Below are 12,162 nucleotides of genomic sequence, written 5' to 3' on the forward strand. Positions count from 1 at the left end.
CTGTTTGATGGTTTGTAAAATGTCTAACAAACTACTGTCCGTGGCAGATTATTGGGACAATTGAGAGCCATGTAAATGTTTGTGGAGCGTTTTAACATGCACAAACAGAGATTATCAGAGATTATTAGAGACGGCGGGCCTCAGTTTTGAGGCACGTTGCTGTCTCGTATGATGGTTTATTCATTTATGACTGTTTATAACTCGCCACTGTTTGAAAAACCTGATGAAAGGTCAAACTGACAAATATGTTATAAATACTGCAATATTAGCAACACATAAATATGTGCAGTAAAAGACACAATAAGTGATTCATTTTTAGATGATCCACGTGAGTAATTGTGTGTATATGTGGCCCAAAATGGGGCCCATGGGCCAAAGTTGGCCCACCAAAGGGTTGTATATTTGCCCGTCAATATCACGTTTTTAAAGAAAGTTTGGCCGTGTAGTGGAACGTTGAAAATAAGCAGTGGACTTCAGGTTCTTATTACCATGTATTCTGACATGTATCTACATTTTACACATATCATTTCTTTTGTCAGCATTAGCTTTGCCTTTTTTCCAATCCTTAGGTGCAGTTCGTTGACCTCTCAGGGCCACCGTACCGACATCATGTTCTGTTCTTTGAGTCAAAAACCCAATCATATAAAACACAAAATAAGACAGTGACAGTAGTAGAATTTCTGCCAATGAATTATTCCGTTTTAAGGCTAATCTCATGCGCACGGGGGTTAAAATCTGCGAGCGCAGACTGTTTGTACAATGTACAATCTCTAAATCTGGTTTAACGTCCGACTGAAATTATTCAGGATTTGGTTTTCTTTCTTTCTTTTTGAAAAAAAACAACCCTCCTATCCTAACCTCCAACACGGTCCTAATCCATGAATGCACGGTGATTACTGGTCAGTTCAAGCTGGAAACCAGAGCCCCATCTAAACACACACACACAGAGCATGTTACCATACCAACCAGCGTCTGAACACGGTAGATAGCTGGATTTGGCTGCGAGCGGCCCGAGTCAAATCCCCTTTTTGCTGATCTCGAAAAGGCCATCGAAGACAAAACACACACACACAATCACCACCCACAGCTCGCACTGCCTGTGCTTTACACACACACACACACACACACACACATCCTGCAGTATGGTTTGACATCCAGTGCACCAGGCAGAGGCAAGAAGGTCCGACTTGTATCTTATTCTTTTGCGTGTTTGAGAAAGGGATGAGCATCAGCGAGACAATTCGGAAGCCGAGGCCTTTTCACTTGATGCCACCCAGCGCCTTCACTTCTCAATCTCCTGGAAGAATGGCAGAATAGGAGTGGGGTGGAGTAAAGAGGGAAAATCCTGGCCAAATTATTATTCATGGGGATGGGATTTTCCTTTTTATCGAAAGCCTTTCTCAATACGTCACCCCTCTCTATCAGCTTTGACAAGTGCCAATCAAAGAGCTTGAGTCCGGGTTTTTTTTTTTTGGGGGAAACGCTGGAGGATTTCAAAGACAATAGGCACTGAATCCACAGAGGCGATGGCTCAGAGACAATAGTAACATGGCTACACTGTCAGTGTGTGGTCCTCTGGGGGGGGGGAGACACGATCCTTGCTTAAAACATGACTAATCTCTGCTCGCACCATCTTCTGTCTTTCTGGAGCCTAATCTGTCCCCGTAGTTTCCTCGGCCTCCCCCCGGAAAGACAATCCACCGGGGTCAGTTCAGATTAGTGCTCTTTGTGGCCGCTGCTCTTCCCCTTCGTGACATTCATTCGGACGCTAACATCTTCAGTAGCAGCTGAATGCTAAACAACTAGCGGACGCGCGCGCGGAGTGACCACGGCAGCAGGGAAACCGTCGTGAAACTGTTACGAGGGGACGGATTAGTCCACCTATGAATTCCTGATGAGCCCAAATGGACCAAGGTCTCACCCTGAGCCTCACTGGGGAGGCAGCAGCATTTTATCACTGCTGATTTTCGGCTTCAGTTTAACCTTGAAAACCATTTCAAATGTGTCTATTAATCCAAGGAATGTCTGTCTGTCTGTTGGCAAGTGACTTACCAATTTGTGCAGTGCCGACTTTGGTGGTGTTTGGATTAGAAATACCAGAGATGTTGGTAGAAATTAGACAGATATATTAATAAAGGAGCTACTTCCGACTCCTATCAAACTCTTGCCGATCAAAGCATAAATCTGTTGGTTTTTGGAGCCATAGACTTTCATATGCGACAGATTCATTGCTTAATAAGCCACTTCCGCATGCCTAGAAACAAAAACAACCGTGCCACTTGATCACCGGTGTGATCTTCTGTTGCTGTGGCTCTTCTGCTTCCAAGGTTCATTGGTTTTTCATATAGTGATGGTCAATATATACTGTATTGATATAATCTTTAAGCATTTGGCAAAATTACTTTTAATGCTTTGCCTCAGACTTTTGGATTGCTTTTCTGTTCATTTCTGACATTAAAACCACATGAATCAACTTTCACCCAGGAGCCAAAATCTCCAAAAGTCTAAGGTTTTGAATGCCTTTCAAGTTTCAAAATAGCGCCACCTTTGCTCCCTTTTCAGTCTACTAACCACTATCAGGTCAGCAGCCAAGCTAATCCAAAACTGTGTAAAACTGTGTAAAGGCAGATTTCAGACATGGGTCACTTATGAAAGACCATGTGAGAAGGTCGTCAAAAGAATTGGTTATTGGCCAACATCAGGTTTCTAGTACTGATTATTAAAATGTTTTACAATATCTTCTTTTCAGTTTTGGTTTTCGATCATTTTCTTTGTAAACTGAGAGTTTGAGCTGTTGTTTCTGGCTCGAATGATTCGAAGCAATAGTCAAATAGTCAGTATGTTTACGTGCACAGTTTAATCAAGCTAAAGCCATAGTCTGACTAAGACAGAATTTGGCATCGACAGACCTGCAGTGTAAATGCAGCCTTGGAGAACTACGACCTGGATGAATAACACTCCTACATTGTGATGCTTGGTTTGAACTTCGGCAGATCATCTTCTCTATCATCTCTATCATTTACATGCGTAAATGTGTTGACTTGTTGCCGTTGATGTGTACAGGTGTACCTAATAAAGTGACCTGTGTAAATTATTGAATATAAATCATGCATATTTATATATAAACTGACATTTCACAACAAAATTACTGATCTCTTTAATCTCTTACTGATCAACTTCTTCCCAAAAGTTGAACGACAACGCCGGACAGTGTTCATTTGCAAGTAGCAGAACAAAAAGCCAGGATATTTCAGTCCTTGCTTCTTACACTTTTTTACCTTCTTGTGTGTTCCTGTGCAAAAACTAAATCACGGTAATCATGTCGCAGGCCCATTTTCCCAACCGCTTTATATCCACTGAGTCAAAATGGGGTCAGTCCCTCTATTACTTAGGGGCACGACTGAAAGGTTGAACTACTTGCACCTCCGGGGAAACCAAATCTCACCTATCCACACAAAGACCTGCCACACACTGGGCATCCTTTAAAGACCGTGTGACCTCAGGCGTAACCTCTCCACGCCCTGTCGATGACCCCCCACCCCCTCCCCTCCTGCAGAGGGTGACCATGCCTTTGGCCTCTAAAAGGTCAAAGCACATAAGCCATCGGGCAAATCCTCTAGGTGACATCTCTCTTTACTATGGTTTGTCTAATTGTTATAGGGCAGTTAACCAGGGGGCAGTTGTATATAAATGGAGTAGAAAGCTGAATTTTACCACTGAAGAAGGGAATTCTCCTCATTGTATGCCGTGACAATGGATACGTATACATGTATATATTTAATAAGCAAATAAATCAATCATTCTAGGTGCAAAAAGTCATTGCGATGCAGAGGTCTGGTCACGTCTTATCGTCCAGAAGAGTACGTGGGTCTAGACATTTTCCAGAATATCTCATTAACTCATCATGAACACAATGAGATTGTCTGGGTAAACTGCAATCATAGCAGCTGGAATAATTCCAGAACATCCAGACAAGGTCAAGTTTGCAGGAGGGAGAACATTTTGTTTACTGGGAAACATCCAATGTTTGACCAGGGGGCTGGCAGTGGAAGGAACATGGCTTGAACAACCTTTGTGGACATTTAGGTTCTTACATTTTCAGGAAAATGCCCAGATTTCATCCCCAGTCAGAAAGAAGCTGATGTATTTTTGTCGGGATAGTTGTCCAAACTCTCTTAAATTGGTCGTTTATTGACAATTGAGCTTAAAGGAGTATGAAAGAAATCCTGTACTTCAACAAAGTTTGGGGATCATCAACAAATCCTGCCGTTGTTTCCTATCCTTCATCTTTTGACAAGAAAATAATGAATCTTGGATCTACCTACATGTTTGTCTCTGTATGTTGGCCTTATGATAAAACGGCACCCTTTCAAGGGTGTGACGGAAGTTTTGTGACATCAACGACAGATGGTGACGGAGCGGTCCGTTTTCTCCTTCACTCCTGACTGCGTTTCATGCAAAAAACACCCCAAAATTCCCCGTGAATAATCACGCTTTGCATCAGACATACGAGATCGCTGCAGCCCGGTCCTCGTATCAATCTCTGCTGTGATGGATGCATTTGGAATGTCATTCTGGAATATCATTTTGGAACACAGCCGACCACGGACCATTAGCGTTACGGCACAATGACTGATACTGGACAAGTGAGTCACCAGTGGAAAGAACCAGAACATGATGGCAGCCTGACAGATGCAGTCAAATGACGGTGGAAAGAAAAAGAGTCGTCTCTCCGCTCGGAGGTGGCTCTTACGTTTCCACGCGACGACAGAACCCTTGACCTTTTCTCCGTCTCGTGCTGCCAGCCTCCCAGTGTTTGTGGTCGGTACAGTAGGCGCCGCCTCTGCACCCATCACTCATGAATGTACACAAGACAGCCACACAGGTGAAGGTGATACTGGGAGCCAGCTGGCCCGAGCAAGGATTAGTGGGCTTAAGTGTACCGGAGGAAAAGGGAACGCCAAACACAGCGCTGACAGTGAGGAGACAATGGCTCCTAATAAACCAGAGCTGACAGGGACTGAATGGGCTTTTACCGGATCAGACGCTAACACGAAGGCAAGCTCTTGTATTGATTAAGTATCGTCGTTATAGGCTCTCGAGTCTGAGCGCCAGCTTTCGACAAAGAGGTGGTATGTCTTAGCGGCAGATTGAGAAAAAAATGATTATATTCTCTCGAAGAAGATGTGAGGGATGCTTTACCATAGTTGGACGGGCAGGGAGAGAGTGAGGATCTGAACATGTTGTGTGAAGGACTCGGGTCTATGATCCATGAAGACGGAGAACCAGAACCTCCTTCAGACTGATCCTGCAGGTGAAAAGAAAAGAGAGGTTGAACACAACTTGTTATAATTTCATTTGACAAGGTGAAAAGATCATTAACAATAATAATTATAATTTGAAAGTAATTTATAAGGAAAATCAAGGCCTACTCTAATGAGTGGATGGACATTAAAAGACAGTAATTTAGCAATTATATGGTTCTCGTGGTTTCCATCATGTCTGAGAAACCTGCTGAGGAACTAGAGAAAAGTGCTGCTGACATTGTTTAAAAAGAAGATCTAGATGTCTGTGAAAGTATGCGCTAGTCTATTGTCTCACGTTGTCTTAATTGTCATAAACATTAAATGGGACAAAGGAAGAGGAGATTACACAGGCATGGCGACATCGAACCTCATCTCTGGTCAAACATAAAGAATATCTACTGTAAAAGTTACAGTATGTTTGTTTAATCCCCTACAAAACTGCAGCTAACATTAGCGGTGCACTTGCAGCTAGCAACGCTTTTATAGGTTGGTTAGCTCCTAATTTTGTTAGCATTTTTACTAGCTTGAGTTTAGCTGTTGGTTGCATCGCAATTCTGAGCAGTAAAGTTTTTTGAAGTAACCAAAAAAGTACTTCATTCCCCTCCCACCTTCCAACATTAACAGCTAGAGAAAAACATTTTTGTTCTAGAGGCACAAAAAAAGAGCTCCTTTGTTGTTAGCATTTTTACTAGCGTGATTTAAACCCTGGTTGCATCATGTTTGGTGAGGATTAGCATTTTTTTTACTTACAATTTGGATAAAGTGTTGCGGGTTATCAGAGAATTCTACATTTATAGTGCGTTCCAGTTGCCTCGTAAGTTGTAACTGGTGCTTTTTAACGTTAAAGCTACACTGAGTTCGCTAACTAGCAAATACAAATACAGTATAATGTTCCACAGACAGGACAGTGTTATGTTCATGACTAAGACACAAATAAGTACTACAAAAACCCACTGACATTCTGGAAAGTTTTCCCTTATATTTACTTTTTCCGACTTCTGAGACTGATGTCTGATGTTTTTACTGCAGTGTTATTGTGCAAAATATTGTAATTGTAAAGTGATATGGGTCATTTTTAACTTAATTACCTCTCTCAAATGCAAAGGTCAGCACGGATTGAATGATTGTGGGATTGTTAGATGAATGCATGTTGGAACATGAATTTGACAATAAAGAATCTAATCTAATCCAAAATGTTACTCCAGATCAGTGATAGCTGAAGCAGCAGCTCCTCCCTCTTTGCGATTCAGAAAACTCCCCCGGCTAATCTGGTGTGTGAATACTTGCTTCACTGAGGTGTATGATGCAAATGGACCGGTGTATGAATCCTGCTCAGAGCACTCCAGCTCCTCGCTGTGGTCAGACATAATTATAGAGGGGTGGTGGTGGGGGGGCGCTTATGGGTCTCATTCACGCTTTTCAGGGGGCTCTCTCTCATCCGTCATAAAGGGGAGATTAATCGTAGATCACGTGGAACACCTGCGTCCATTCCACCGCAGCCCAACACGACACACTCTTACCCCCCCTGACCTCTCACCCCTGTCTGATCCTGGTGGAGGCGCATCCTCCAAAAGAATCCCACCGTGACTGGCGTATAGCCGAGAGTCCCCCCCCGCCCGAGCCGGGGCAATGAGCTGGGGGTAAAAGGCTGCCTGTTCCTGTACAGTCACAGACAGACCTCCCCCCCTTTTCTGCTGCTCCTCCTCCCGCCTGCAGCCCGTGACTGATTAACCACACACCTGCTGCACGCCGCGTGCCCTCTGTTATATTGTGTCTCAATTATCAACAACAATTTAGCTCGTCTTGCTGGAACGACAGTTATAAATGTGGGCCAGTTCAAGTTTGTAAAAGGGGGTCTTTGTGCAGGGGGGAGAGATTGTTTGTACCAGGTTCGAGGTTATTGTCCGATCGGAGTTGATTCTTGAAGATTTAGTGTTTGCTCACGGCACGGTCCCCGCTTTTTGGAAGGAAATCTGATAGATGAACGGCGAGGAGGAGGAGAAGGCGGCGGAGGAGGGGGAGGAGGAGGTGGGGGTAGAGAGTGAAAAGTGCTTTCACAAGAGGCGGCGGCACTCACCGATTTGTTTTCCTGGACTTTCCCTGCGGAGTCACACCTTTCAGAGACGTCGCCAGCTGTGAGGGGCCTCAAAACACCTGACAATAACACACACACACACACACACACACACACACACACACACACACAGGACAGGGCGTCAAGCTAAAGGGAGAGGAAGCAATTGTGTGCTTGTAGATGTGGTGAATGCAGGCCCGGCAGGCGCTGTGTCTGCGCACGGGTGCACATAAATGTTAGCCTCCAGCACACACACACACACGCACACACACTTACACGCACATTAGCCCATTGTGCTCGAGTGTTTGTGCACAGATATGAGTAATGTAGTGTATTAGCTCCAATTATGGCTCTTAATCTCTGTGCAAATAGTGGCAAAAAAAGAGAAAAAAAGTGGAGTAACAAAAAGCCCGGAGCACCTGTCTGCAGGAGCGTGCCAGGTGCAAACTTTGTCCTGGAGACACACACACAGAGAGCGAGAGGAAAGACACGCACGCGTCCAGCTAACTCAGACACATTCTCTTTCTCTTGTTGAAGGCACACATGAATGAACACAAAAAAAATACAGCACCACCACAGTTACCAGGTTTCAAACACAGCATCTTCTCTCACTTTTCACTTCATTTGATATCGCACCGTGCACATAATTGTGGGTTTGTACAGGTTTTTCTTTTTTTTTACATTTGTGCCTCTGGGATTTTCTGCTTCTTTGCCAATAGACTCGGGGTGAATGGAATTTAAATCACGTCGCTCTTAGCGCTGAAAATAAATCCACATTTGAATATCGCAGAACGGGAACGAGTTTTTGGAGCGGAGCGCCACATCGCTGTACAGACTGTGATTTGTTAGCGCCAACATTCTTACGTTTAGATTCTGATGTTTATCAGATAACGTCAGCTTCAAATAGGAGCGTTTTTTGTTTTTTTCTCACTCTAATTGATTGACTTTAAAGCTGCTGTCAGTCATGTTGGATACTGGGCAAACATTCCCCTCCATATAGTCCCCACGTCACCTCATGAAAAATGTATAGTTGTGTGATTTTCTTTTGCTGTGTGACTATCTCTTTGCTGCTGTAATACTGGGAATTTCCCAATAAAGGTATACGGTATCTTAATAGTTGTCTGGCATCAACCAGAATGCTTCTTATTTGCGTTTTTCTTGTGATGCACAAAGACAAGTTGAGAAATATTGAACTAGCTCAAACGTAGCTCTCGGACAAGACTGTTCTCAATGTTGCTGTTGTTTTTTTTGGACGGACAGGGTGAACCCAACATGGCGTCGCTATCAATTTAGCAAAATTAGCCACTTTGGCCGAGAGCCCTGATGTCCAATAACCCCCTAAAGTACTAAGTGTCAAGTGCCAGGCCTTAAAAATACCCCTTAAAAGCCAAAGTGCCTCAAACAGGTGGATGTCAGGTTGGTGGTATGAGAACGCCTTCATTCCCATACATTATTGCGCTCATATTTTGATGCTATTAGTGCTGGAATTTAAATTTTGCATGAAATCCTATTCATGTGCAACAATGCTTCTCTGTAATTTGTCCAAACTGACCCTTGAAAGTCCCCCCCCCACCCCCAACGTGTTTATCTCCCTCTCTGAGACGTTATCAGACTATAAACAACCAGCACTGAACCAAACGAGTTTTCTGGACACACACACACACACACACACACGTGCGCTCAGCTTATCCATGGTTATGTAGCTGCATGCGCTCGGTTCCAAGTGTCCCCAGCTATCTGTGCCGGACTTTCCCAGTTAATAATCCACTCCAGTGGATTGATCTTTATTAATATGGCACATCCTGATCTGCCTATAAACCTCCCGCCTGTGGCCACACCTTTGGGGGGGGAAACAGTTACGAGCTCAGAGCGGCGGCATGCCAGGCAGCAGATGAGAGGCGCTATCACTGCTCGTTAAAAGAAAAGCTGCTCAACGCCATAAAGGCATCGCTTTTCAAGGCCAAACCATGGACAGGTAAAACACACACACACACATACATATATATATATATATATATATATATATATATATATGAGTATATGTGTGTGTATACAAGCATACGTGTGGTGTTTTCCCCCCTCCGTCTGGTAATTTGTCCCCACACACGCAAACACTGCACCTGTCTGACGGTTTCTGCTTATCAAACGATCTCGTGCACAACTGTCAGAGAGAGAATTATCAGCGTTTAGTGAACTGAGATTGCATGTGGATTTCCAAAAAAAGAAGAAAAGAAAAAGAAACTCATGACCAGCAATTAATCATTATTATGATTATTACTATTATTATTATTACTATTACTGTTGTTGTTGTTATTTAAATCACACATTAATCACAGGGACACCTGTCAGCCTGAATCAACAAGTTTCAGTCGTCGCTGAGGAAACTTTGATGTTGACTCAAAGTGAGCCTGAACTTCCTCTTTTGGCTCCATTCACTGACATTATTTACCTTTTTTTTTTGTTGGATGATATTTTATCCATGTTAATAATATATATATATATATAATATATAATTAATATGAAATTTCAGTTTTCTGTTTCCATTCAGGTTTTTGTGGACTTTGTCCTTAAATAAAAAAAATGAGGAATTCATTGATATAAATGTGTTAAGCGATACCTTCTGAATTAAACCGCGGATCATACTGCATCCTCATTTCCATCCAGTCCTGCACTGGCGAGAACTCCTCGTCCACACTGAAAGGACTCTGCAAGGTCTCAGGTTCTGGTCGGTCCAGTAGGAGCAGCTGGACCCGGGACAGAGGGCCCAGTTTCCCCGAGTCACAGCCCACCGTCAGCGCCGCCAGGCCAGGCGACAGCACTGCAGATAACAAAGATATGAGGGAAAAATATCCTGCAGCACAAAAACAAAAGACAGTGTGATTTCTGCCAAACAGGTTTGCTTTTGCACAGGTGAATCATATGAAGAAGTAAACAGATAGGGTCTGCATGGCAGGTGCAGACAAGCTATTTTTCATAAACAACATAAAATGAGAGAAATCATTCAACTTTTTAATGGGACAATTGTATATTTTTTTACACGTAAAAAAGGTAACTTCAGCCCTGGAACATTATAACTAAAAATATACACGAAAACGTTTAAAAACTTTACATTTCATACTTTATGAAAGCATCTTACCTAGTAATGAAGTTGCAGCTGTTCGTAAACTGACTCTAACTTTGGTTAAATAAGGACAAAATGGCTGTTTTAAGCTAATATACTAAACTAATCAGTTTACGGCCAAGCTACATAGCTGAAAGAATGCTAATGTGCTAACACAGATGGTGCTATAGATTTACCTTGCTCGCAATTTTAGTTTTGCAAGTGGCAATTCTAACATTTTGTTAGCTGGGGCTGAATACAGTTTTTATGCTAACATTTTCTGGTCAGGGCTTAATAAAGACATTTACTAGCTCGGGCTAAACATAGTTTTTATGCTAACTTTTTCTTGTTAGGGATTAATAAAGACATTTACTAGCTAGGGCTAATCAGAGTTTTCATGCTACCATTTTCTGGTTAGGGCTTAGTACTTCTATGCTAATATTTTCTAGCTAGGGCTAAATAAACACAGTCAAAAGCGGCTGTATTAAATTCGTTTTATGAGTTATTTTTTTAATTTGGTATGAAGCTTCTGGTCTGATGGTGACACCACATAAAACTTTACCAACCAAAGTCAGCGCAGTTCACCCTGCGCAAGATGAACAACAATGAACAAACCAAATAGCTATCACGCTAATTTCCGCCCACAGACATGTAGTAATGTAATTATGGTTCAGAAACTTGAGGTTGTACAAAAGCTATTTATAGAATACTTTGCATCTATATGTTTTTATTTATTGTGAACTACACATCGTTTTCAAAATTAAAACAAACAAACTTTTACTTTGAAATATCGTGTTTAATTCTTATATTTACATTGACTCTTCACCCTTTCTTTTAGGTGTAATGTGTGTATTTCTCGCAGTTTGTTTACCAGACAGATGTTGTCAGTTTTGCTGTCAGTTGCACGTTTCCCTGTTGTCCATTTTTAATTGCACGTACACCTGCGCATAAGGGTGTGTCCCCCAGCCCCGGCGTTACCTCTGACCTTTGAACATAGTCACTCCAAAAAAAATGACAGCGAATTACTTGTTGAACTGGATTTATGAAATTACAGACAATTCCACCACCACCACCACCCCCAACCTTCCATCCAATCATCATCAGATCAGTGTCCTCACACACACCATCTCTCCCTCAGGCTCCAGAGTTCTCATCGTCACACCCAATTAAAAGCGGATCAGTGTCAGCGTGGCTCAGTGCCCATGCAAATCCCCGACCCACGCTGCCACACTTTTTTTCCTTCTTCTTCTTCTTCTTCAAGGGGATTTCACACAGCACGCTCCACTGCAGGTATCCCCACCACACACACACACACACACACACACACACACAAACACACACACACTTTCCCAGCTGTATCCTATAAAGTTTCCATGTGCACTTGACATTAGAATAACTTTTTTTTTTCCCCCAGTTTTCAGTTTGTCTGTTTTGACTGTGTAATGACACCATGTCCGCTCTGCTCACACACACACACACACACAGACTTGTCAGTTGGCGAGTCTTCACACTGATGTGTCCCTTGATGTGCCGGTGTTTGGTAAAGTCAAAAAAAAAAAAAAAAAAAAGGAACTGTTGCCTTGGCAGACACACACACACACGCAGGAGTCGTTGACAGGAAATCCCTGGGATAGTTGCTGGTGTAACACAATGTGGTGGTGGACACACACACTAACTCACAC

The 12,162-nt window shown here is 42.8% G+C and overlaps 1 protein-coding gene across 5 annotated transcripts in view; it reads right to left on the bottom strand.

The window, feature by feature from the left end:
- Positions 1–12,162, bottom strand: part of LOC131456461 (uncharacterized) — a 73,065-nt gene that overhangs the window by 22,446 nt on the left and 38,457 nt on the right. For all 5 annotated transcript variants that reach the window (XM_058624819.1, XM_058624817.1, XM_058624815.1 and 2 more), the window contains 3 exons: positions 9,998–10,198; positions 7,384–7,460; positions 5,203–5,308 (listed from right to left, as the gene is read on the bottom strand). In XM_058624819.1, coding sequence (XP_058480802.1) covers positions 5,203–5,308; positions 7,384–7,460; positions 9,998–10,198 — 384 coding nt within the window. The remainder of the gene's footprint in view (positions 1–5,202; positions 5,309–7,383; positions 7,461–9,997; positions 10,199–12,162) is intronic.

This window comes from Solea solea, chromosome 3 (assembly GCF_958295425.1).
Source record: "Solea solea chromosome 3, fSolSol10.1, whole genome shotgun sequence".
In the NCBI taxonomy this organism is placed as follows: domain Eukaryota; kingdom Metazoa; phylum Chordata; class Actinopteri; order Pleuronectiformes; family Soleidae; genus Solea; species Solea solea.